Raw genomic sequence first — 27650 nt, forward strand, 5'->3', positions numbered from 1 at the left:
CCACAGTTAGCAACTAGCAGCTAAAGAGCCCCTCAGGAGTTGGTGGAAACCAAAAACAAACAACACCTACTGTGCTCATTTCTGGTCTGCCCATTACCCGTTGATATGTAATTGTGCTTCTTTCATTGTATTTCTTCTGGGTAGAGCGTACACACCGTTTGCGTCTTAAGACAGCATGTTTTTCTCACGAAACGTCAGCAGAACAGAGTTTTTTCATTGCCAATCACTGGAAGTAGAACAGGTCCGCAGCACACTGTACTCCTCTGTGTTTAAGACCCCACGAGGATTCATCATGGACAAACACCAACACAACATGTCCCGCATCTCTTCCTCCATGTTCCACCCTCCCTCAGCTCCCCTCGCCGTCCTCTCTCTGCTTCCCTAACCGCCTGCTCCATAGCAACAAAACAACCTTCACCAAGTGCCTGCTAAGAGGTTGCCGTTCCCCCACCGCGCGCCAACCACAAACAATAACAGCCCAGATTGTTTGTATGCCTCCATGACATTGACTTTAATTGTAACTCTTCCTGGAGGTGAAGTCGTGCTCAGATGAGACTTGAAGAGACAAAAGCCTTTACCTTTAATTTGGGCTCCTTGTGATTACATGTCCTCTGTGCTGTCACCATGGCAAGGAAGCTGTTATTCTGGTAATCTTTGTTCAGAGGTGATGCAGGAGGCCACCGCGCCATGTTATTATCGCACATGTGTATTAGCTGAATAACACTTTGCTGACAAAGTTGCCTTTTCTCTAAAGCTGTATGAAAACTAAATGAATCATTAATGTTTTTGTTGGCTTCCTAAAATATCAGTTTTCTTCTCTAGTTATTCACTTTTGTATCTTGGTCTTATGGGAACTTGTGTCATTATTTATCTGCTCTACTTTCAAGAGTTTTCCACCTTAAATCTGGAAGAAGCAAAGTAGTGAAACGCTGTAAAAACAGAACAGACTCGAGCATGAAAAGAGCTGTAAATTTCCCTGGAAGAGTTGGTTCTGTAAAGCACATGATGTACATGTAGCCCCTTCAGTCCTTCTGCACACCTGATTCCCCTTTTTGTGCTTGTAAGGCCTCACCTAAAATGGTTAAATGTTTTTTTCTACTGGTATCTAGTTACAGTGTGTAGTCTAGGCTAAGGAATTTAGATTCACTGAAGTGGAAAATGACTCAGAGGATGAAAAAAACAGAGTGTATTATTACACAAATGTCTATGTGCAACTTTGAAGCTGGTATGAGACATGAGCAGAGGAAAAATAAATGCTGTGATAAAAAAAAAAATGCGGGTTTATATGAACTTTTTGCAGGTTTATGCAAAGGAGGATGGCTTTGACAGAGCAGTGTACAAGATAGAATAGCAGACTCCACCTGAATGCGAACGAGACAGTTGTTTGTCAAACCAGAGTTGCAGTTAGAAAAATAGAAAATAAATTCTCCATCTTAGTCTGACAGTCAGACCTCTCTCACCTGCATGGCCAATCCCCTGTTGTCTTTGCTTTGATGCTTGCCAGTGAAAAAGAGGGAGGAAACGCTGTTTATCTGCGCATGTGGGGAGAAGATGGACGGCGAGACCCGAGAAGGAGGACAAGTTGGATTTTTAATAATCTCTATGAATAATAGAACGACCCCAGCCGTACTCTGCACTGGGAAAATGGCTATTATTCTCCAGTCCCTTTGACACCTTCTTGTGATTCCTATGAGCCGTCCAAGCAATGACGATATCACAGAATACACGCGCGTTCAGATCATTCCTGATGTTTCTGCTCAACATCCGTGATGCGCTGTAGAAAGGCAGCCCTCAGTTTGATCAGGATCGTTAGGTCTGATTGGAGGGGAATAGAGAAAACGACATATGTAGCTGTATGAAGTCAACGTGGGCATGTGAGAGCAAGTCAAACAAGAATCCAAAAAAGTAGAAAGTGTTGAAACAGTGTGGAAAAAAAAGAAAAACTCCACACACATCTAGGCGGAACAGAGACGAGCTAACATCGGGAAAAGTGCCGATGTGGCAACAACACCGGCGTACAGCTGCGGTGATTAAAGAGAATTATGCAGGACCTGTAAGCCGAGCCTGCTGGTCTGATATTCAGTGCCAGGCGCCAATCTGGCAACTCTCCTGCTGGAGCAGAGCTGCTATTCAGGCAAAAGTAGAAGAAAAGCAAGACTTCACTGCGGAAGACTTGTGTAATTATTTATTTAATTTACTTATCAAATTATTCAGAGAGAGGGAGCGGATGGACGCTCGTCTTCCTCTGGCCTTCTCATCTGTATGGCTTTTTCTCTCATTCTCCTGAGTGAAAGCAAAGATAAGGATCGTTTCTCGTCTTTATGACTGTGAACAGATATACAATACGTATCAAAATACTTCCAAAACTCCACAGAAGAAGACCAAAAATAGTTTTCTGTTCATTCTCAAAATATCTATTACCTCATCACTCCTCTTTAAGCACCTTAACAAAAAAAAAAAACAAAACCCTCCCACTGCGCTGTGCTGAGCAATAGAAACATAAATCATCTGCCAGCTTCTTGACAGACCTGAGCTGAACTAACACACACCTTGTGTTGTGTGTTACCCATGACTGCTGCTGAAACTCACAGTCCATGTGTTGTTCAAATGTCCAGCAGCAGTGGACACGCCGTGTGTCAGGTAGTGAAAGGGATAATTGTAAAGGAATTCCATTTTCTGTTGGAGTTAATAGTATGTAAGTCGACAAACTGATGTTGTGTGTGGTCAACAGAGAAGCTTCAGGCTGCACGTCAGTGAATTAGAGCGACATTTTAATGGTTCCAAATAGTCACAGGTCTCTTTTTTCACACAAAAAGGAAAGGTAAACTTTGGTATTTTTCAACCTGGACCATGTTTTTTCCCCTGTTTTTGTGTCTACGTGACTAACATGGACAGCAGGTTTTGAAATCAGTGTAGTATATAAAAACAGGCTTCAGTCTTATCTATCGGGGCATGCGCGCCATCAATATACGACCACTAAGAGTGTTTATTTTTGCCATTGACGGGCTCAGGTTGTTATTCTAAGTGTCTGACAACATTATGGAAAGGATCTCTACAGAAATAGACCTTTTGTTAAAGACAGAGCTCCTTTTCATTTCACCAGAAACAGCCGTCGTATCGCCTTCCTCAGAGCCACCAGACTCCTTTGATAAAAACAGTAATTCTACCTCACAGATCATCATGAAACACATTTCATTCAAACTTGACAGAAACAAAATAAGATTCGCTTAACCTCTGGGTTGGTCTTTCCGCTGTTCCAGCAAATAAACCCTTAATTCAATGAGTTAGATGTAGAAAATATAGTGAGAGGAGAGAAAGGGAGGTCTGGCCTCAGAGAGGCAGCAGGGAAACATTCTGTGTAGAGACAGAAGGTTTTTTAGAAAATAGGGTCCAGGTTGAAACATACAGAGGCTTTAAGTCATTTTCAGTGGATCAGTGAAATTTTAGTTCCTGTTTGATGTTGGTGTATTGATTTTTAGCCAGGCAAGTGACATCGGATGGATGAAAATGTCCAGACTGAAATATTAGCTGCTCCCTAATCGGACCAATCACCTCCTTAACACTCTGTTATGGCCTTATTAGGACACTCTGTTAGGAATCGTGGCATGCAGGATCTGTGTTGGACCACCAATCTGTGCGCCTTGTGAAAATTAAAAGCCAGTGTTGTATTTTTAGCTTTGGAAAACAAAGGCGTGAGTGTCTGCTGAGTGAATTACAGCAGACAGATTTTCCCTGTGAATAAAAATGCCCACTCTTCTAACAGTCACGTCTGCTGTGATTAATGCCTGCTGATAGGTGATGTCGGTGTGTTTGGTACCTTCATGCGTCACACCCCCAGTCAGCGGAGATGCTTTGAAGCCAGACTGAACCTTCCCTGACCTTCATCGAATTGTTGACGTCACCTCGCGTCTGCTGATTGATTGGTTGTCTTATTGACTGATGTCTGTGGTTTAGCAGTTTGATTTTACATCTTTGAGATAAGGCTGCGTGTGTGTGCATGTATTTCCTTTTATGGGTTTATCATCAAGGGTGCACCTTGAACCAGAGAGAATAATTTATCTTATTCTCATCCAGCCTCTGAAACAATGTGCTGTGGTTTGGGGCAGGCATGCAAACTGGTCAACACACACACATACACACACAAAAAAAAACATATGCAAACTGGTAAAAACGCTTATTCTCTCAGCAACTTTGTAGTTAAGCTGGTGTGTGTGTGTGTGTATATGTGTGTGTGTGTGTGTGTGTGTGTGTGTGTGTGTGAACATGTTTGTAGGAGGGAGAGGGAGGAAGTGGGGAGTTGTGGAAGAAAGATGCTATATTCTGACAGTCTTAAGCAGAGGGTGACTGACAGAGGTGAAATTGCTTGGGAAAGGATGTGAGGCAGCTCCCGTCTCCCTCCCCCCCTCTCACTTTTCCTCCAGCCTCCTCTCGTTCAGCCATGTGGCGTGAGCTCCTGTTAATATGTGCTCTCTGTCTCCCTCGCTCTCCCTCTCATTCTTCACTCTGTCTCCCATGGTTGACTGTAGCATATGAAGGGGAGTGGGGTGAAATAAACTTTCTCCTTTTTTTTTATTTGTGTGTGTGCGTTTGTAGCCATGCACCAGGCGCTGGACACACTGAGTGACAGCACAAGCTCCACGACTGCCAATGACCTGGACCTCATCTTCCTCAAAGGGATCATGGAGAGCCCAGTGGTGAGAAAACCTTACACTGTGTGTGTGTGTGTGTGTGTGTGTGTGTGTGTGTGTGTGTGTGTGACATGCAGTGAAGGACATTTGGAGCTTTTAACTGAAGTGTATCTAGGGAAGGGCAGACTAATGGACAGGCCAGCGAGAAAGGACCTCAACTCAACTTGAATGTAACCAAATCACAATTACATCCCCCCGGCACAGGCGACCCATAGTGAGTTGGACGCCAGTTAGTGAACGATATTTTATGCATGCATGCATTTACACTTTAAATATGCTTTGTTCCACGGCGGTGCAGTCTTTGCCCTGCATTTTGCACACTTGCATTAACATTAAAATTTGATTTCAGTATCATCACTTGCTTACGCCATCGCCGTGCATTAGCAGTGGCACATAATGCATAACAAATGATTGTTTTTGCATGCGTTATGAGAAGATTTATCAAAAAGATATTGCAAAATGGAAGCTTAATATTCACACCCAGTATTACATTTAAAAGTTTAATTTCAGATCACAATAATTATCCTAAAAAGACAGCTTAAATTCATCAAGTGCAATCACATTACCATGGTAATGGTCTTGCTTCATTGTTTTCTCATAAGTTGAAAATGCAAATTAACGAGAAATCTGGCACTTCATTTTCAATCAGTCTGCACAGGCAGGAAAATACAGATGAAAACCCAAAGGAAAGGAGTCAAGTAGCGACTCTCCTCTTTGTTTCTTAGTCCCGTCACTGGCACGGGATGCTTACCTGACAGAACTTTTCTCAGAGGTTTGATGTGTTTGGAACAGGATGTTGGGATAGAAGCTACCATCATGATGGTTTTGACTGTGACTAAGGAATCACAATGGTTGCCATTAAAGGTCCAGTGTGTAAAATTTGGGCCTTTCTATGGGCAGAATTTGGCAGAAATGGAATATTCCTGAGTATGTTTTCAGCGTTGTGTAATCGTGTGAAAATATTCTGTTACCTTAGACTGAATTTTTTATATCTACAGCAAATGTGGGTCCTCCTCCACAGAGTCAGCCAAAGTGCACCTCCATGTTTCTACAGTAGCCTAGAATGGACAAACTGACTATAGAGAATGCCTTTTTGAGTTGGACACCACAGGGTCAAGGGGTAGTCAGTTGGTTTCAATCTGCACCCTCACTGCTAAGATGCCACATGCTCACCTCCTCATTTCTCCCAGTTACAGAGAAGGTGGACAAGATAGATGAGCAGACAGAGCTGCTGATGTCGTGGAGATGGTATATTGAATAAGCTACTGTAAAGAGTTTGGCTGACTAAAAGCTGTGGAAAGGGTTTTCATTTGGATCCAAAAATACTTATATAACAAATATTAGCTGAACAAGACGGAAAAGATATCTTTCTATTTAACGCTTCCACTGTTTCCCACCTGTCAGTCATTTTAACAAGGGAATACAACATGTCTATTGCCAATCACAGAAAAAGATTGAAATAGCAGTCAGGGAGCAGCACAGATACTCTTGACATGTTTGACAAGTTGACAAGTGCAGGTGCAGCAGCAGCCATGTGATCAGTGGAGAATCCTGATGTTTTACACTTATTTATTTATCCTCAAAACCTGTTTGAATGCTTTAGGTTGAGTATCTTTATTTTTTTGTTATAATACAAGATTGAAAATAACTCACTTGCACATTATCCATGGTTCAGGCAAGTTCACTCATCAAAATGAGTCTACTTTAAAAAGTAGATTCACTGTATGACAGTGATCTACGACTAGTAGTTATACGTAATTCCATCATACATTTGTAGTTATAAATAATGGAGCATGTATAGAACCAGCTGCCCCTTGTAGTTCACCACAGTAAAACTCAAATCCACACTGTGGAAGCACTTATTCCAAAGTGCTCAAGAAGGATTAAAGGGTTACCATACTGCAGAGACGCACTTGATATGCATACATTGTTCTTTTTTTGTCCGCAGCCTGTGTATTTGTAAGGATGAACAAGATAAAGGTTCAAATCCATGTTGCATTTGTACAGCTTTCTCTTGGGCAGTTGCCCAGACATTGGATTAAAGCTTGTCCTGGATGGAAGCAAATCAGTGAAGTTATTCCAAGGACACTCTGCCTTTATCCAAGAAAACTCAGACATGCTTGGCAGTTCTTTCGACTGCTCTCAAAAACTTTTTCCCCCTAAAATAATGAACACAAGTAAACAGTACACCTATCTATGATTTAAGAATATATAATCACAATATTCAGACCTATTCTGATCAAATCATCCTTTTTTTCAGTGTCATGAGCAGCAAGTGTACCTGAACGCTATGTTTAATTATGTTGGAAAGTCAAGATAATGAGGACCAAACACCCTCAATGGATCTTTATTACACTGACCACTTGACAAGACCTCAGTTGAAAAAAAAAAAAGCTGCAAAGATACACCTTCTGCATAGGAACAGGTGTTTAAATACGTTTCCTTGTGCAAAGTCCCTCATATGAAACCAATCCCCACTAGTTCTCCATTCATACATGGAGGAGAGTGATGTCGCTGTGACAGAGTACAGCTTTTTGAAGGGATGTGAGGAGAGTGAAGGGGCTTAGCAGTGGCAGACAGTCTTTTCAGACTCCCATGTTCTTTCTCTGGTGTCGAAGTCTTCCTCTTCTGCTTCTTGCCAAGAGCACAATTTAAAAAAAAAAACTTTTAAAAGTGTGCAGGAGAAGGAAAGAGAGCCTTGCTGTGCATTGCAGAAGTATGCAAGGAAAGAAGTACAGATGCAATTCACATCATGTACTCATATTCATTCTTTGTCTTCGCCTTTATGCTGTCAACAGTCATTAGTATGGATTCCCACACTTATGCTTCTAGCACTGCACAGTCATTGTTCGCTGATTTGCACTGAGGTGGAATCTGTTTGTGGCCATGAGGTTCCTCTATCCAGGGAGATGCAATTGCTAGCTACTCCTCAGACTCAGACAGGGCCCGAGGTGGAAAGCTGTGCAGTCTCATTCAGTAATTCAGAGGCAGTTTCTGGAATTTGGAGATGGACCATCCACAGGGAGCAGCAGGGAGTACTGCATCAAAAGCTTCCCATTTTTCTGAAAACAGAGCCTCTTCTGCTCCCTTCTCTATCTCTCATTTTGGTTTTTGGTTGCTTTTCACTTAAGACTGATTAATTACCTCTGCTGAAAAATGTGTGTGTCTGTGTGTGTGTGTGTGTGTGTGTGTGTGTGTGTGTTAGCATTGGCGTTTGAGAGCGTGACACTGGTGTTGTTTGTTCTTGGTGGTACAGGTGCATTAATGAGAATTCTCTAAATATTAGTTTGCTGATACAAGCTATAAGTAAAGATGCCTCACTGAAGGATGTGAAAATAATAGCTTCTCCTGACCCTGTGGTGGATCTGTAAACCTTTAACAAGCTACCACTTAATGCGCTGAGAGTGGAGAGAAAACACGGGGTAGAGGGACCGAGTGAGGGTCCCTGCTTGCGTGCGTATGGCCTGGGGACTTCATTGAATTGTGCTGATTGCACCACAGTCACCACAGAATGATGTAATCAGCTCAACCTGCAATTCTATAATGAAGCCGAAGGATGATTAGGCCCACAATGAGCAGACACTGACAACGGCAGCTATCATCATGCAAAAGAGCTTCCGCAGTTCTCGATTATTATCAGTTATGACTGTGGCACTGACTCAATGCTTGGCTCTATATCTAACTGAGCAATCAGGACTATTGAGGAATTTAGGACAGCTAAATGAGCTCGCACTTGCTTTTAGACATTTAGTCATGGTTTGCACTGTACCTCGTGCTTTTTAACCCAACTTCCAAGCTATCACGTTGTAAATGAGATGTATTTGCTAAGTAGTGCCATGTGGCCTCCAAACAATGAATTCTAGTGCTCTGCAAACCAGCTTGTACAAAACAATTTAGTCACTATGTGACAGGCAGTCAAATCCTGACAGTTTCAATACACTCTTTCCTACCAGCTATTGACATTTGGTTGAAAGTGCATAAACAGGAAAGCATGCAGAAAAGCTTGTCTTCACATGCTGCAGTACACTCTAATGAGCTCTCATTGCTGATTTAAAAGAGAATCCTAATGCCTTCAAAACATGGTATGTTAATGTATGTGCTTTTATGTTGGAGCTGTGGCATTGACATGGACTAAGTTCCACCAAAACCAAACCAAGGACGAGTGTTACTGAATGATCTACGTCAATGTGAGAAGCTATTGCCTTTACTGCACATTATTTAAAGTAGCTTCATGTAAAGGGACAATAGAGTGTAGTGGCTCCTGCTAGTCGTGTAACATAATGATGTCATTTAAGTTTGCTAACAGTAGCTAGTGTTAGTCATCACAAGCTAAGTTAGAAGTACTTTCAATAATCTGTTACCTATTTCAGTAAACAAAGTGGTGTCAAAGCATTCTTAAATGTCGTGTGCAATGTTCATGGCCCTCAAAACAGTGCAGTCATATAGCATAGTGTCCATGCTGGCATGTTGTCCAAGGGCCAGACACTGACAGCTCGCTCCATCAGGTTACAAAGAATTCTGCCAAGTCCTGCTGCTGAATCACTGAACAGGCCTGAAGAGCTCCCTGTGTGTGTGTGTGTGTGTGCGTGTGTGTGTGTGAGTGTGTATGTTTTAGTTCACGTAACTGTCTGTGCAGGCATGTCTGTGTGTGTGCTGTACATATGATGATCTGCGTGCGTGACTGTGCAGATGCAGGTGTTTGTGAGTGTCTGTCTGTCTGTCTGTTTGTGTGCACCGTATCCTGTCTCTCGGCAGGGATTCTTCCTCTCTTCCTCAAACAAACAAACAACGTGGCTGCCAGACGAGTCCCACCAGAGAAATTCTCTGTGGGATCGCCCGACAATGTGAATATTCAAATACAAATTTGCTCTCTGTACGGTTACAAGTGCTGCTACTGTAAATGATTTAATATGCATGTTTATGAGGAATTTGAAGGTTTTGTAAGTAGGTGTTGATTTTTTTTTTTTTACATAATTAGATTTTCATCATGTCAGTATAGAAATCTCAAGACATTTATTTATGTTTTAACCTTAGTTTTATCGTAAAAATATAACAGAAGTCTCCAAAGCAAAATGCAGGCCCTTCATCGGAAATGCACCAGATGGGATAAATTGGCTCATTTCGTATCTGTGACCCTGGACCAGAGGTGTGGAAGCCACATCCAATAACCACTGAACCCTGTGTCCTTGGCAGCAGAGCAGGAGAAAGTGAAAAATGAATGCTTTCTGAAATATTGATGTTTCAGAGCAACACACCGAAAAAAAACCCACGGGGCACAAGATTTGACTGTGCTTAGTTTTCTTGGTTTTTGCATCATTCAGTGGAGATTTATGAGTACGGGCTGTGTGTTGATCTCAGCAGGGGTTGGCTGCAGGTTACTGTATTAGTTGTTTGTTTTTGTGCCCTTTCCTGTACTACTGAATCAAAGAAAACAATCCTGCAGAAGTCAGAAAACATTTCATTATAGCACAGCAAGGTGCATTAACTGCTCACTGAGAAGGAGCACTAATGGAACTAAATGTTATAAATTACTTCTCGGAGACTGGACTGGTTTTTATATTCATTAAATCCCAGGCTCACGAGCAGTTCGAGGAACCCAAGCTCGAGGCGGTGAGGGAGAACAATGTGGAGCTGGTCCAGGACATCCTCAAGGAGCTCAGCCCACTCGCACAAAGGAGCCAGGCCGCCGACGAGCTGGTCCGCATCCTGAAGGAGCCTCACTTCCAGGTATGAGAGAACAGGGCTTACGCGTGACAGTTGACGGGCACTCAGGCTAAACTTTTGATTACATTTCAAAATGATGTTCATGTTTAATGATGTGCATGGTGCTCGCATGGATTCAATTGATTTGGAGCTACAGTAGTTTGTTGTTGATGTGGAAAAAGCCTATTTATCATTGCATCATCTGCTGTTCTGCTCACAGTCCCTCCTGGAGACCCATGATTCTGTGGCCTCCAAGAACTATGAGACTCCTCCCCCCAGCCCCTGTTCCTTCATGGACGCCGCCCTCAACAACCAGCCTGTTCCTCCAGACGCAGTCAGGATGGTGGGCATCCGTAAGGTGTCTGGTGAGCATCTGGTGAGTCTGCTCAGTTAAGAAGCATTGTAATCACTGAGGCAGGACAGAGCCCTCCTGTTAACTGTAAAGAGATAAAAATCCTCAATAAATGGTTTGATTTGTGTTTCCGAAGCAGCACATGCACTCAGAATAATGAGCTCCTTTTGTAGCATTGTTAAAAACAGAAACCAGTCAGATTTATGCTGCTTTGTAGCACAAAATAGAGGTAATGTATCTGCAGTAGCTTGTTGTTGATTAGCACTAAGGACTCAGTGATTACTTTGCCAGGTGCTCTATTGTCTCACTTTCTACCCACAAACTCAACTGTCTGTGGAGTAAATCAGAAGTTTCTGAAGAGTCATGTGACACGTAGCCAACATGTAGGCAGTGCCACAAAAAAATCCAAATTTCATCAAAGCTGAGGAAGCGCACTAATTTGGACAAGAACACACACATCTGTATTTAAGCCTAAGAATCTTGAGTTGGGTATATAAGTCAGCATCTGGTGGCCATTACAGTAATTGCACCTTCACATATTTCTGCTTGAGCTTCACCACTCAGCCATGGCTGTTGCTGCTTGTTCACAACACTCAACCTCACCCTTACCTACTTGCCTTTTGAACTGCTGAGCAACATCAAGACCATTAATAAAACTTATGCTGTAATTGTTCTGAGGAGCCCACTTAACAAATGTTCATTATTTTTTGACTGTGTGTGTGTGTGTGTGTGTGTGGGTGTGTGTGGGTGTGTGTGTGTGTGTAGGGAGTGACGTTTCGAGTGGAGAGCGGCGAGCTGGTGATTGCCAGGATCCTCCATGGCGGCATGATCGACCAGCAAGGTCTGCTCCATGTGGGTGACATCATCAAGGAGGTGAACGGCAAGGAGGTGGGCAACGACCCCAAAGTGCTCCAGGAGATGCTGAAGGAGGCGAGCGGCAGTGTTGTGCTGAAGATCCTGCCCAGCTACCAGGAGCCACACACAGCGAGACAGGTCAGCTGAGCGGGATGCACGAACCAGATACTTGCTGTGCTTCACATATGCACAGTTAGACACAGAGTTCTAACTCCAACCAGCAAGACTCCAAGATATCTAAATGTGTCTGTTAATGACAATGGAGACACACAGCTCATTTTTGTGCTCGTTTATGGGGTTTTAAAATCTCTAGCTATCTTCCTTCCTTTGAAAACACCCATCCTGAAATAAATATTGTCCAAAAATTTGTGATTAGTTTGAAAGGAGTCATTTTCATCAATCGAGCAGGCACCACTCATTGTCTTCCCTGCTGTCTGTGACCTTGTCCGCCGTGCCAAGAGTCATGTACCTAATTCTACAGTGGGACTTTGTAGATGACATTGGCTATTTGGCTATAATACCTGCATTACAGTTTTGTCACTCATCCAAAGGCAGACTAATTTTCTGCTCATACATAATGGATCTATAATTGAAGTCTTCTCGAACAAGACAGAGTGATTGCACAGTCACTGGCGCTGGAGTTTTTATCTTTTTGATTTTGTCCTTTCCTCCCATGGTAGTAAAGTTCACATCAGAAAGATTATTGTTTAACTTTGTTGGATATCAAATATTTGGTGGAACCAAGACAGTGTTTTATAGCAGCTGAAAAACCCTCAGAGGGAAACCTTCTTCTTTGTGTCGTTGTATCAACGCTAGCTTTCTAAGAGCCAGAGTCACAGTGGAAATGTGACCCGGTTTAGAGTGAGCGGAAATGGAAGGGTTATCTTGCTTGGTGATGTATTGCCAATAGGATGGGAGGATAGAGCACATCTGAGGATGTGCTGTACACAGCTAGAGATGTGTTAGGCACACAGTCTCTGTGACTGATTGGGCTCAGCAGTAGAGAAGAGGAACACTAGAGCTTGAAGAAGCCAAGCCAAATTAATTCCTTACACCAGACCAAAATACACTAGAACGTAATCTACAAGAAAATGATGTGGAGAGGCGTCTTGTGCTAATATTATTAGCATAGAAATTCATGTATTTGAAGCATGTTGCTGTTGTTTAGTGAAAAAATTGCATTCCTAAAGGAGCAGAGTCCTAAAGGCAGTTTTCCAGTGGATGAGAATTCATTTTTAGCAGCACTAGCAATGTCAGTCAGTCAGTCCACCACTTTATACAGACTGCAATATCTCTAACTGTGGGATGGATTACCATGACATTTTCTGCAGATATCCAGAGCGGCCAGAGGATGTCTCCTACTGCCTGTGCTGATCCCCTGACTTTTCCTCCAGAACCAGCTAGATTTGTAGTTTTGAGTGAAAGTGTTGCAACAACTATTGCATGGATTGCCACAAAGTTTGGTACAGACATTCAGGTCATCCACAGGTTGAGCTGTAATAAGTTGAGCAAACTCTCTGTTGAACTTGTTCTTGCACCATCAGGTGAAAATTGGAACATGTCCAATACTTTGGTTTATGACCAAACACCTGCAAAACCAATGACATGTTAACATGCAAAACTAAGATGGTGAGAATGGGAAACAATGCTAGCATAGTGATGTTTAGCAGGTGTCATTGTGAGCATGTTGCCATATGAGAATTGGCATTTGCCTGAAAACACCGCAGTGCTTAAGTGCAGCCTCACTGAGTCACTGCCATGGCATCAGTCTCTTAGTCGTATTATTTTAGCTTTAAATTAGTCCTGGAGATCAGAGAGTTCCCTCAGCTTGTAGAGGAACTGTGCAATATTTGAAATAAAATGAAAATAAGCAAACTACCCAAAGTGGAATTGGCAGATTTACATCAGCTGTACAGTGCTTGTAAAAAAAACAAAAAACAAAAGAAAACACATTTTCAGCTGTTTTTTCCTCATGTCTGGTGAAGTGGAGAGTAGCAGTCAGCCTGACAGAAATGGTCTAAAGCTGCTTTCATGTAAGAAAACTCAATACCCTCTAAGTCATGGCTGTCTTTTCAAAAGGTATAGGCTTTTCTGTAAGAGGACATCTCTGCAGTATATCATCTTAAGACCTTTGCTTTGTGAAACCCAGAGTGTAGAAGTGTTTAGTTTTCCTTTTTGCTGGAACTGGCTCCTCATATCAAAGTGTCTACTCCAACACGTAATTGTGGCGGGCTGTCACAGATATTGAAGAGTGATTTGGCTGTGCACGCGCTGGAAAGAGCAGTGGAGGTGGATTTTGTCCTGCGCAAAGGAGCTGCGATGATTAGAGTTGTTCCCAAAAGTTCCCTCGCAATGTAATCCAGCTGTCTGCTTCACACCTCAAGCTTGGTCATCGCATGGTGACTAAACTCAACTGACAGCTCCCTTTGGCCAGTGGAGACTGTGAGAGTGTGTGTTTAACTGTGCGTGTGTCCATTGCGTCCATATAGGGGACTGAAACACACACAAACACAGTCATGTTTCTAGTAGTGTTGGGGACATAACATAGACATACTTACATGGAGACTCACCCAAACCATAGCCATAACTAACTAACACACTTTAACACTGATCCAAGTCTTCACCAAATTTGATGATTTACATTACAGGGCTTTTTGTCCCTATGAGGAAGGTTAGTCCCCACAATTTGACTGTGATACAGATATATGTTCCCCCAGCATGCATAATATATGTTCACACACACACACACACACACACACACACACACAGTACAGTAAGGGCTAGAAGCCTTTTTTTATGTTCATGCATCAGTTCAGTGCAAGAAAAGGCGTCAAGTGCAGAGGGGGGAGGGGATGGTTGCCATGGCTACAGATTTTGTCTCTCTCTCTCTCTCTCTTTCTCTCTCTCTCTCTCTCTCTCTCTCTCTCTGTCTGTCTGTCTGTTTGTCAGACCCCTGTCCTGTCAGTGGGGGTTTGGGATGCATGGATTGGTTTATGAGCTGAATCCTGAAGCCTTGAGCTGTCAGGAAAGTGAGCTCAGAGATGGAGTACTCTTTAAGTGTGCAAGGCCGTTTCGTAGTGATGGACACTTACTCACCCAGTCCATCTACCACAGATCATGCTCATGCACCATGCCAGAGGCAGCATAGGTACATATACTGTATGTCCATTCTCAATTACACATGTATTTGTTTCTGGCTAACCTGTCTTTATCCATTTAGGCCTTCGTAAAGTGTCACTTCGACTACGACCCATCCCATGATAACCTGATTCCCTGTAAGGAAGCAGGCCTTAGCTTCAGCAGTGGAGACATTCTGCAGATTTTCAACCAGGAGGACCTCAACTGGTGGCAGGTCAGTACCGCCCACCCACAATATTTCAACCGAAATATTCAACATGGATCGCTTGAGCTAAGACTGAGGAGTTTTTATTCTCATGCTTGTTAGCTTGTTCATGCACATGTGTTTCCCTCGCAGGCCTGTCACATAGAGGGAGGCAGCGCAGGTCTCATTCCGAGCCAGCTACTCGAGGAGAAGAGGAAAGCGTTCGTGAAGAGAGATCTGGAGCTGGCTACCACAGGTACGCCTCTCAGCGGCATGCAGCAGAGCAGAGAAGCACTGCTCATTATGCAGATTCGACACAGACTCCTCGCTGCACAAACACACGGGCAACAAAGACAACATCTGTTCCTCTCCATCTCATACAAGCATTTCATCTGGCGCTGGGCCGCTCATCCTCCTCTCACCTCTCCAGTCTGTTACTCTGTCAGTGAGCAATGGAAGACTGGTAATGAGCATTGGCGTGACTCAGGCGGCCTGATCCAATCTGCTGGTTATTAAGCTGCATGGTCTGACATCCACAAACAGTCCTCCAAGAAGGAGTGTTGATTGAGGAGATGTGATAAATACGAACCTGGTCAATAATCATCTCTTCTCTTATGAGGTGTGGAGTGAAAAGAGGCTGTGTTCCTTTAGATTTATCCGCTCCGTGCAGAGTCCTCAACAGCCGCAAAACAGGTGGTGAGTCACAGCCAGCAGCATGCCCTTCACTTGTGGAGGAGAGGAAGATGACAGCCCAACTGTACTGCCCTTGGAGCCTGAGAAGGACACATCTGTGTGCTAGCACACTGTCCACATATTATCCTGGCCGATAGCATTTGAATAAAAAATTCACAGATTTTTTTGCAAGATGAGCTCTGAAATTGTGGATCCAATTCTTAAATGAAGAAAAATGCTTCTTAATTAGCACTCTGGCTGTAAGGTGCACACAATATTTGCTGTCACAGCTTGATGAGCTCTCACATGAAAATGAACAACATCGTTTGCTTGCATGTATGTCTCTGTTGAGAACACATTCTCCCCCAGTGACTAAATAATCTGCCATATTGAGCAGACACTCAGCAGATCGCCTAGTCACAGGTGTTCTCTGGCAGCAAACTGGCTGCATTGACTCATCAATATTGGTGCACAGTGCCACCTAGTGGTACTGTCTCCCTATAACACCATAAGACTTCGTTTTTATGCCCCAGCAGTGCCTTCAAAGACATTTTAATGATGGTATATTTCTTTAACAGGGACTGTGTTGAACAGACACAAGCACCAAGTTTGGAGGTTTTATCCTGTTTTTGTGTGTCTGTCTCAGGTCCCCTATGTGCTGGGATGGGTGGTAAGAAGAAAAAAAAGATGATGTATTTGACCACCAAGAATGCAGGTACTTGAATCTCACCAAACAAAGTGCAACATTACAGTATTTGTTTATCATGAAGTGGACAGCACGATTATCATATGTTTTTATCTGTTGGGTTCATCTCCCTAATTCTGGCTAGAATTCGATCGCCATGAGCTGCGGATATATGAAGAGGTCGCTAAGGTCCCGCCCTTCAGGAGGAAGACACTTGTTCTGATTGGCGCACAGGGAGTTGGCCGACGCAGTCTGAAAAACAAGCTGCTGGTGTCGGATCCCCCGCGATATGGCACCACCATCCCGTGTGAGTGCAGCTATTCATCATCACACTAAACCACATGTAATGATAGTAAATCCACCTGTCATTTAGCGCCTTGCAGTGTTCTTGTTATTGCCACAGTGTTTGTTGTATTTCTTGCATGTTTCTTGCATCGTAATATTTACCCTTCTTTTTGTGGTTTTACCCTAGCATCTTAACAGTTAGTGATTGTATTTGCACTGTGTAAGTGATCTTTTTCTGCCTCTGTTTATCCTTCAGTCACCTCCAGAAAACCAAAAGTTGATGAGAGGGATGGCCAGATGTACTCCTTCATGACCCGCAGCGAAATGGAGTGCGACATCAAAAATGGCCGTTTCCTGGAGCACGGCGAGTACGACGGAAACCTGTATGGCACAAAGATCAACTCTATACATGAGGTGATAGAAACAGGAAAGATCTGCATCCTGGACGTCAACCCACAGGTAGAGGAAGCTCACATGTGTACACTTCCCTTCTTTATTCCTTGCTTCTTTTCCTTGCCGTTCTAAACTTCCTCCATTATCTGTTTTCCAGTGTGACTGACTAAATTTCTGAATTCTAGACCAATTATGTACAGCTGGATGCTAACTATTTTCAGGCTGAGCACATCATCAATATTTATCAAAGCAGACCTCTTAATGATCCGTATTACTCGCTGGAAACACTCAGCTAATCTTATTTACACACATTAGCTTGATAAATCTGCACGATGAAGATGCTGCAGTTGCATTTTAATCACATTCTCACTTTCATAATTGCGTGTTAATTTTTCCCATTGCTGGCTGTGCGTTGATGCAGAGATTGTGAAATGTCACACGCATTTGTTTTTCTCGGAAGGCTCTCAAAGTCCTGCGGACGTCAGAGTTCCTGCCCTACGTCGTGTTCATTGAAGCTCCAGATTTTGAGGTTCTCAAAGCTATGAATAGGACAGCGATTGAGTCGGGAGTGGTTACAAAACAGTTAACGGTGAGTGTGTGCAAAAAACATCCTGATTTAGAGGCAAGATATCGGGGGCCAGTGGCCATACATTTACAATCAACCAAAAGGTTTCATGTTGTACCCGATAAGCTGACTGAAAGGCATCACAAGAAAGCTCATTGTATTAGTAATGGGAATACCTACTGTGATTTTCTTAGCATTGAAGGTTGCTAACAAGAGTTTCTACCTTTTAAATTATGTAAACTAATTTCATTGCAGTTGCTCACCAATTTCACTGTTTACTCTGTTCTTCCATCCAAGTAATTGCCTGTTCATTGCATTTCTTTTCGCCTCACCATGACGCTTCCTACAGGACTCTGAACTAAAGAGGACGGTGGATGAGAGCGAGCGCATTAAGCGAGCGTATGGACATTACTTTGACCTCTGCATCGTAAACGACGGCCTGGAAGCAGCGTTCCGAAGTCTACGGTTGGCACTGGAGAAACTGTCAACAGAGCAGCAGTGGGTGCCTGTCAGCTGGGTCTTCTGAAAGTGACCAAGGTGTCACCAGCAAGGTGTCAGGGCCTCGGGGTGGAGGATGATTTAACAGTGGTAACTCCAGAGGGGCTGTCTCCACGTGGTCATTGGTGGTGGAGGTCTGTAGTGAAGGGCCAAGCGTCATGATTCAGTGCAAATGACCAGCCTCATGTAGAGCGTTTTTGTACAAACTTGTGTGTTCCTCTGTTGAGCTTAATGTCAAGCTGTATTTTATTTGTCAGATTCGGAATAATTTTATTGATATTTGCTGAGGTGGACTTAGAGTTGACTATGAGGTTTAGTGCAATAGCGTGAGTGAGTGTGTGTATGTTATCATAAACGTGGAAATAGACTTAGAGTAAAGACTATGTTTTGCAGATAACAGTGCTCTATTGAAAGCTTTCATTGAAGGATATTAAACTTTTTAGCCTTTCCTACTTTATGTAGTGTAATGTTTACATTGGGTTGGTAGGACAGATTGGTTCAGGAAAGATACCAAATGTCATATTTGTATTTATAAATTCTCTATATTTTACCATTTGATCATACAGTATGATTGTATGTGTTCAGAAATGTGCTTTATCTTGTATGTCTCCACTAATTTGACAAATGAACAGCAATAGATCATTTTAAACAAAAACATACTATGTACATGCAATACATCTACTCGCACACACTCAAATGAACACAGGCACTGATACGTACGTAAACACGGTGAGAGCAGTGGAAAACTCTGGTTGAGACATTTTGCAGTAACCTTGAAGTCTCAATTTGTTTCCTTTTTAATGTTGACTACATTGTACATTTGTTGTCTTATGCTGGTTTGTTTGACAGTGAGAGGATCCAGCAAATGCATCACAGAGTCCAACTACTGCCTGCTTGGTTCTGTTGGAGTTATATTATTTGTAGCACTGAGAACACTTCAGCCCTCAAAGAAAACAAAGAATAAAACTGAAGAAGTAGCCTACAGTACGCACTGATTGTATCATGAAGGCAAACATACTTAACATTACAGGTTGGACAGTTGATAGAAGTCGTCACATTTTTTGTTATTTTTCATGTACAAACGGTAAAATATTTATCAGTGGCTTCAAATTCATACTTTTGCCTTAACATGGTTCAAAAGCCAAGGAAACACTCACTCACTCACTGTTCCTTCTTAGAAAATAGAAAAACAAAATAATACTGGCAAGTTATTTACTATTTGTTTTATTTTCCCTCCAACTTGTAAGTACTGTACTGTAATAAAGAGTATATAGTAGAGAAACACTTGGTGCTTTGATGACTCTCTTGGTGTTTAGAGGCAGTTGGACAACTACACCGTAGTTTTGATGTTCATATAAAAATATTAAAATTGCAAATGTTGAGAATATTGCTTCACTGTCCACAGTTAATATTCATTACTTTTCAAGCTAAAATTCTAATATTGTGTCAAATAAATGACAATACTGTTTTTGGAAACACACAAACAGCTGGATCTCAGCTTAAAATGGAGTTTGCCAGGTGGATGCCTGGTTTAACCTCTGTGGCTCCAGCTGGTCATGGGTGCTGGCTGAGGATGGTGGGGTTGGATGCTGAGGTCCTGTGGGTGTCGTCCAATGATGAGGCGCCGGAGGCAGTGTCGTGTGGTACATGTCGTAGGCAGGTGGCGGCTCCATCGGCCATATGCCTGACAGCTTGGGTTCAAACTGCATGAAAAAGTAAAGTAAAATTGTACTATTGTACTTCAGTCTGTTTGCAAATTGTTATACATTTTGATATTTCCAATCTTATTAAGTACGTAAGAGCCTGAATCTTAGGAACAAGTTTTTCCAGTGTTGAGGGATTAGTCTGACAATTTGGGAAATACACTTACTGGATTCTTGCTGAGAGTTAGATGAAAAGACTGATATATGCTCATGTCTGTATGGTAGATATTTTATCACTAGCAGCTGTTTAGCTTAGCTTAGCACAAACACTAGAAATAGCTAGCCTGGATCACCTCACAGCAAAGACAAGACTCCAGGAAGCTGTGCTGACCCAAGAAGCTGACCTGCAACCCCACGATAACCACAACATGTGCTATCAATACATCTTCATCCTGTTAAATTCCTGATTAAAAACTAACAAAACATGTTAAAAGACAGATTTTTTCTTCTTCTTTGGACTGGCTGTTTCCAGCCTGCATGCTAAGCTAAGCTAACTTGGCTGCTAGCTCTAGCTTCTTATTTAGCGCACAGACATGAGGGTGGTATCAATCAACGTATTCAACTCAAGCCAAGAAAGTTTTAAAGCAGAAGTTTTAAAATGTTGATTTGAGAATTGTCATCCACTTACAGGACCATAATATGGATCTGTCAGAACTATCTAGGACTTCAGCTACAGAGTCAAAATACCATTAGTCATTTTGTTACAACATGCTGTTTGGAATATTTATGAATAATAGACAAATAGTTTAAATATGTGTTTACATCTGTTCGCAGTGATCCAGTGACAGTGGCTGACTGTGCTGAGGGCCCACACACCAGTGAGTATGGTGGTGGGTCATCCATCATGCTGTATGGAGGAGGGGAGCTGTCATAATGCATGTCCTCCTCTGCCTGATCCTGAGGGAAAGATATTGTATGGACTCCTGAAGATGTGTTCCCATCTTGTCTTGTTGGTATGGTGACGTCATATGATGCTCTTTTCTTCTTCATGTGCAGATAGAGGCAGAGGAACACCAAAGCCATGAACATCACCAAGAGTGGGAGTCTGGGAACACATTTCCATCATTTCAGTTATTTTGTGTAGTAAGTCAACAATTCAATTCCTGTATGCAGAGATTCATTCTTTACTTACATATATTGTAAGATATCCAGTATCATGGCTTGAATCATGTCAATGTACTGACGTTACTGTGAGGAAAAAAGAAATTTAGACATGCAGTACAGCAGACACAATGATATATTTAAGTGAAATATGAACTGAAATAAGAATCATGTTCTCCGAATAATACATGTAATTTACATTCAGAATCTGTATTCTGCTCACAAATACAATACAAGTTTAAATTTGTAGTTAGTTTTGTAGCCATGGGCAAGCTAGCAAAACATTTACAGTATATATAATGAAAGAAAAACTAAAACAAATAAGCTGAGTTTTCTGAATAGAAATAAAGTCTGTGGACGTGTAATTGACAAAAATCACCTAGAGGGCGTGAGCTGACATTACAGGATATGTTAATATGTCAGCCTTTACGTCTAAGTTTATGGTAGCCTGCTGGAACAATTACAGGAGACTTTGAGTGCGACAGTGACTCACTGACAGTAATTCCATTTCAAAAAATGACTCCGCAGGTTTGACCAGAAAGCTTAAATCAGGACATTTGGAGCTCAGGAAGAAGCATGAGTGACTAGCATTCATTCATTCATAGCAAACTGTTTCACTTTATACTCTTTATACTGACAGCGGACCTTCAACCTATAAATCTGTTGCTCATTAAACGCGAAGTTGAATTCACATGATTTTAACATACATTACCTTCATTACACATAAGATAAATAGATAAATTTTTTTAAAATCATTGCATTACAATGGGAGAAGTCCTTACCGTGTTCAACACAGCCACAATTCAAAACAGCCACAATATGTCGTGACCTGGGTTGCTATCAAAGGATAATGTGTCACATAAGGAAGAACACAACGTAATGAGCTTTTACAGCATTGTTGACCTCTTTAAAGATACAGGACAGAGAGGTGTATTTTGTTTTCTGTTTAATGCAGCGAAACATCAGCAATGGCATCCCTCAGAGGTCAGTTGTTAGATCACTGTTGTTCTGTTTCTACTTACGGAATATGATATAAACACATAATGACCAGCAAATAACAATTTTGTGTTGTTTTGTTAAAACTGGACACTTTTTCAGGGAAATTTTAAGTGTGATTGAACTTAAATTAACTTTATTCATGAGTATAACTTGTATTGTAAATCACATTTACACTAAAACACCAAGAAGTAACAGAATTATTGAAACACATAAACAATAAGAGGCTTAACTTTATTTCACAGTGTAAAAACATGAATGCTGTACATATGGAGTGTTTAGTGGGTTTTTAGTTACATCAGACAAAGATTCCACCATGTAGAAAGGAGAATCTATTCATTTAAACAATACTCAGAAAAACTAGTGCCAAGCAGTGATCTGCTGAGAAATATCAGAGTTGAGATTACAAAAAAGGCTTTTGGATAATCTGGATTCAGATCCAAAGCCCAAATTTTTGGTACATTTACAAAAAGTACATTTACACCTGTAACATGAATGTATTTGTTCAGTATCGTGCTCAGTGTGGGAACTTTGAAGTTCACAGCTTTCTACCTTGAGTTTGTGCTCATGTTTTCTTTGTGTGTAACCTTACAGTTAATTTGTGCGCTCATTTTATTTTGACATCAAACATCGTATTTATTTTTACACATTCACAATCTCAAATTGCCTGTGCAGAGAGCTTCACAAAGGCTGATTTGCAACCATATGTTTGGAAATAATTTCTCAACATCATTTCACAACGTCAAAATCTTATTGACTCTTGCCTTAATTACATAGACCTGACCTGACCTGCGTAGACCTGTGGTAAAAAAAAAAAAGACAGTGTGTTCAGACTAGCAGGGTGTTGGAAGCTGAGGAGGCCGGGAGATGAAGAAGGACCTGCTCGGAGTAAGGTGGAGGGTCTGTGTATGATGGTGGTGGGTCAGGATCAGATGGTGGTTCAAGCTGGAAAAGAGAAGAGACATTTAATTACAGAGAAGCCCACTGATGCACAATGGTTGCTGATGGTAAAATCTCTGACACCTTGTGGAACATTTTGAAAATCATCTGAAAAAACACCACCAACAACATATCCAAAGTACATCCTCATCATGAAATAGGATCAGTGAATGATGGAGCTGTACCCTGTATGGAGGAGGTGGGCTGACATTTCTTGTGGAGTACATGGGGGGGTCTCCGTAAGGCGGTTGAAAGTATGCTCCATATATGTCCATTATTTCCTCGTCCTGTTCCTCTTCATACATGGGGATGACGTATATAGATGGAGAGTTAGTGAGCCTCAGGTGTTGGCCTTCTTCTTCTACTCCTTCTGCGTCTCTGTGTTTCTTTGCACAATAGCAGCATAAAATCCACAGAAAGACACCAAAACACAACAAGGGAACCCTGAAATAGAGAACAGTCTGACTGTATATGCAGCTAGTATACAAGTATGTCAAATAAATCTTAACACGGCAAGAACAGAGGGAATACTTACTCAATCGCCAAAAAAAAACTGACCATGGCAGTCGTATTTTCTAAATCAGGCTTCGCACCTGAGGAGAGTGAGACAAATGAAGACGTCTTGTCATTTAAGAGGATGGATCTGATTTCAAACCTGAAGCCTGTGACTCTATTTTCCGTTTTGTGCTGCAGTTTTATGTTAAGTTTTGCAATACATTCATAGATGGGAAGTTCAAAGGTGCCTTTTTATATCGCTCTGTATCTTTGAATTGCACTGACATAAACAGAATGTTTTTAAGGCAGATTTAATTACTGTGAGCAGACCACACAATCCTGGAATTGATATATCTTACACAGTAGATGTCGTACTTACTCACAAAGAATGGCAACATTGCCTATGTAAAACTTACAGTAGATGTAGCTTTCACGGGATGACAGATTATAGACTTAAATTAGGATTTAGGTAGAAGTTGGCAGCAATGAAAGCAACACATCCTTTCCATTTTTGATCTACAATGAGGCTGTTCCTCCAGCTTCAGGCCTTAATGAACAAGTTTAAAACAGCAAAGAAAATAATTTAACAAGTTTGCATAAGCTGTCCCTGACTTAATTCGTACTTTCCATGCTGAAAATGACACTTACCGTCAAGCACAAGTCATGTAGTGTAGGTAAAGAAGAGTGTCAACTTGCAACAGAATTTTTTATAGCCTCATTGACCCATTTAACTTAGGATAACGCACTGAGGTTGCAGGCAGTGACGTAAGCAACTCACTCACTCACCACTCAGCAGAATGGGCTAAAGGCCACTTGCTGTAAATGTGACTCTTCCTGGTCGAGATACATTGTAATAACACAAAGATGTAATAAGACAGGGAAATAAGAGAGGATAACAGGGAAACACAAGAGTCCCTGTTGCAGCTTGTTACTTAGGAATGCAGCCGAGGCGTTGTTGAAACATGCTGGAGGTATCTCTGCTGCAGCTAAAGGAGCATTTTCTGCCCCAGAAAAAAAATAGCATTTGAGGCTGTGCCATTAAACACAGATGAAACAGCTCAAGGTTAAACCACAACACACACACACTTTATCAAGCTTTTATTTATGCTTAAAGTTGATCTCACAACCCAAAATGTTCCCCATGCTGCACACCTTTCATACATTGATCTAAAGGCAAAAACATGGCCACTCACAATGTCAATGTTAACTGACTGTTTTGCAAGAAGCCTGAGTTACTCTCGGGAGAAGAAAGTCATCCAATGACATGAACTATAATGTTCGTTAGTATTGAGGAGGAGGTGGTGGAGGGGGTGGTGGTGGCACAGTACCAGAGGTACCAGTAGGAGGGGGTGGTGGAGGAGGAGGAGACCCAGCTCCTGATACTGGTGGAGGAGGAGGAGGGGACCCAGCTCCTGACACTGGTGGAGGTGGAGGAGGAGGTGGAGGAAGAGGACCAGCTCCTGATACCGGAGGAGGAGGAGGAGGTGGGTACATGCCACTTGACGGAGACATTGGCGGTGGAGGGGGAGGTGAGGGGAGACATGTGGGTGAGGTCAAGGAAGGCGGAGGGGGGAGGCCAGTGTCCATGGAGGAAGGGGGAGGTGGTGGAGGAGGAGGTGGTATATTGGGGTCCAAATCGGCAGTAGGAGGAGGAGGGGGAGGGAGGCTGTCGTTGGTGGGATTGGAGACGGTTGGCAAGGTGGGGACTGAAGGTGGAGGCACCGCAATGCCGAGACTTGGTCTGTACACAAGACAAAGAGAAAACAGACCCTCAGCTACTGTCATGACATCCTCACACGGACACTGGTGTAGTTTCTCAATAGTTTGACGTTTTGGGAAATTTGTTATTCGCTGTCCTGCTGAGACTTTGATGAGAATATCGATGCCACTCTCATGTCTGTATGCTAAACATGAAACTACAGCCAACAGCTGGTTAACTTAGTTTAGCTTAGCCCAAAGACTGGAAACAGGGAGAAACAGCTGCGGTTTAGCCTGGCTCTGTACAAAGAAAACCAAATACTCCTACCTGTATGTCTAAACTGAGTAATTAACAGGTTATTGTTTAATTATTACAAAAAACAAAGCGTAAAGACATCAATTCACCATTCACCTATTGACTATTTTTTGGCTGGACCAGTCACTTCCTGGAGTCTCTGCTAATTTTCTAGAAACTGCTCTGAACCAAGCAATAATGCACGACACAACTGCCCGTAAAACCACAACGAGATACAATTTATTAGTGAGCTTTAGTGTCACTAGTAGTTTTTCTTTTGGACAGAGCCAGGCTAGCTGTTCCCCCTTGTTTCCAGTCTTTCTGTTCAGCTAAGCTAACCAGCTGCTGGATGTACTACATAACAGACATACATGAGAGCGGTAATCTTCTCATCTACACCTCGGCAGGAGAGCAAAGCGTATTCCCAAAACTTTAGTTCATAATGCAGAGCCCTTCAGGACCTGATCATTAATTGCAGAGGTAATGTTAGATATTATGTCCATGTTGTAATGTCTTATAATAGTTTGTAGTGTAGCATGCTTAATCATAATAACAGCATTGCTATAAAAAGGGCAGAAGCAAACTTCTTCAACATACACAGATACGTCTGTGGTGCTCTGTATGCTGTCTGCGGTCCCTGCTCTCTTTCTGGGCTGCTGCTCAGTGACCTGTTGGGAGAAGGTAAAAAAGAAGAGGAACGGCACAGAACATCTTTACAGTGCAGTCAGCCATACTGTACATCACCCCAGACGTCGCTCTGGAGCTAAACTATTGGCAGGGGGGAATGCATTGTGCTATACATCCTTAATCTAATGAGAAATAAGGAAAGATGTGTGGACTCAAACTCTGTTTTCAATTTAGTCTCCAATTTACCTGAAAACAGTGTCCAATGGAGTCCAAGATGGAGTACGATATTGGCACTCTTGAGTAGCTTTTCTCTGGCTCCTTGCCCGAAGTCGGTGGGGTCAAAAGCTTTGCACGACTCCGGGTTTTAGGTGTAGTGAAAGAACCAATCTCTCTCCTGGCTACCTTCTCGAAGTGGATAGCTTCAGCCTGGGCCAGAGCACAGTGTGTGTGAGCAGCCTCCATCAATGATACACAACAACTCCATTTTCACATCACTCCCTCAAGGGACCCTTGAGATAGTCCCTCTTACAAAAATGCAGTAAAAAGAACACAAATGGAGCTTAGAAAACAAACTGACCACAGAAAGGTACAACAGGTCACGTGCAAGTGGAACAAATACCTATTCCATGAGTGAGTTTGTAGAATGAACACAGATTTTTAAGAACGTAAAGGAAGCTGCATGTTCATTATTCTGCTTTTTCATCATCATCTATGCAGGATTTTTTTTGCCAGCTTTGCAGCAGCGGCATCGCTCTCTTAGGCAGAGCTCCAGTGTGTTTTAGGTGAAATGTGTTCCGCACCAGTGACAGCAGGTTGACTGAGGACTCCATGTCTTTGACCTGCATGGCCTGTGAGTCCAGCAGCCTCAGCAGGGTGCTGGCCAGACTGTTGATCTGGTAGGTGACACTAGCCAGTGACTGGGCAGCCAAAGCCTTGGCCTCTTCAACAGCCTTGGTTTGATCCTCTGCCTGCATATCAGGAAGAGTTGCACATGTTGTAAAATACAAGTAAAAGTAGTGATACCACAGTCTAAAAACACAAATAATCTAACTCCAGTAAAAAACACAAAATTGACTTAAAGTACCATAAGTAAATGTACTCCTTATGCAAAGTGACCCCACTCAAAATCTCATGTAACATATATTCTACTGGAATATTATTATTGATGCATCTATTTAAGCAGCATTTTAATGTTGTCAAGCTTTACATCGTATTTTATCTTTATTATTTCTGTCAAGTAGTTTCATTTATAATATTGCATCATATTTTTTAACCGATCGTGTGTCACATTTAAATATTTGGCTTGAAAAGTAATTACAGCTTGTCAGATAGCTATAGTCAAGTTAAAAAGTACAACATTTTCTTCTGAAATGTAATGGAGTAGAAGTATAAAGTAGCAGAAAATGGAAATACTCAAGTAAAGTACAAGTACCTCAAAATTGAACTTAAATACACCACAGTAGTTACATTCCAGCACTGGTAAAATGTTTCAAAAGCGTTTATTTCCCAGCAGATCTACAACTATTACAAAGTTATGATTCAAGGGCACAATAGTTGAGTTTTTTTTTTTTTTTTTTTTATGAGAGTCACTCACCTGAAAATAATTGTTCTCGCAGTAATCTGCGACTCGGAAGAGGTTGCTGTGGTTATCAACAAGACCCCTCCTGGCGGCTGGCGCCTCTTGTAAAATCTGAGAAATAACCTCAGAAAAGTTCTTTTTCTCCCCCATTTCTTCCATTCGACGCTGCTAACAAACCCTTTAAAGACTTACTGACGCC

The 27650-nt window shown here is 42.1% G+C and overlaps 2 protein-coding genes across 3 annotated transcripts in view; one reads left to right on the forward strand and one right to left on the reverse strand.

Moving 5' to 3' along the window:
* Nucleotides 1-19408, forward strand: part of mpp2b (MAGUK p55 scaffold protein 2b) — a 36487-nt gene extending 17079 nt beyond the window's left edge. For both annotated transcript variants that reach the window (XM_076759812.1, XM_076759811.1), the window contains 11 exons: nucleotides 4594-4694; nucleotides 10263-10415; nucleotides 10612-10767; nucleotides 11509-11736; nucleotides 14819-14950; nucleotides 15074-15176; nucleotides 16239-16307; nucleotides 16423-16584; nucleotides 16819-17021; nucleotides 17416-17544; nucleotides 17870-19408. In XM_076759812.1, coding sequence (XP_076615927.1) covers nucleotides 4594-4694; nucleotides 10263-10415; nucleotides 10612-10767; nucleotides 11509-11736; nucleotides 14819-14950; nucleotides 15074-15176; nucleotides 16239-16307; nucleotides 16423-16584; nucleotides 16819-17021; nucleotides 17416-17544; nucleotides 17870-18046 — 1613 coding nt within the window. In that variant the 3' untranslated portion in view covers nucleotides 18047-19408. The remainder of the gene's footprint in view (nucleotides 1-4593; nucleotides 4695-10262; nucleotides 10416-10611; nucleotides 10768-11508; nucleotides 11737-14818; nucleotides 14951-15073; nucleotides 15177-16238; nucleotides 16308-16422; nucleotides 16585-16818; nucleotides 17022-17415; nucleotides 17545-17869) is intronic.
* A 5125-nt stretch (nucleotides 19409-24533) lies between these two features.
* abi3b (ABI family, member 3b) lies at nucleotides 24534-27650 on the reverse strand. The gene is made up of 5 exons (XM_076760744.1): nucleotides 27467-27650; nucleotides 26673-26840; nucleotides 26119-26298; nucleotides 25843-25913; nucleotides 24534-24993 (listed from the first exon to the last, which is right to left on the reverse strand). The coding sequence occupies exons 1-5, from the start codon at nucleotides 27608-27610 to the stop codon at nucleotides 24534-24536; spliced, it is 1023 nt and encodes a 340-aa protein (XP_076616859.1). The 5' UTR covers nucleotides 27611-27650.

The sequence above is a fragment of the Chaetodon auriga genome, chromosome 20 (genome assembly GCF_051107435.1).
Source record: "Chaetodon auriga isolate fChaAug3 chromosome 20, fChaAug3.hap1, whole genome shotgun sequence".
In the NCBI taxonomy this organism is placed as follows: Eukaryota; Metazoa; Chordata; class Actinopteri; order Chaetodontiformes; family Chaetodontidae; genus Chaetodon; species Chaetodon auriga.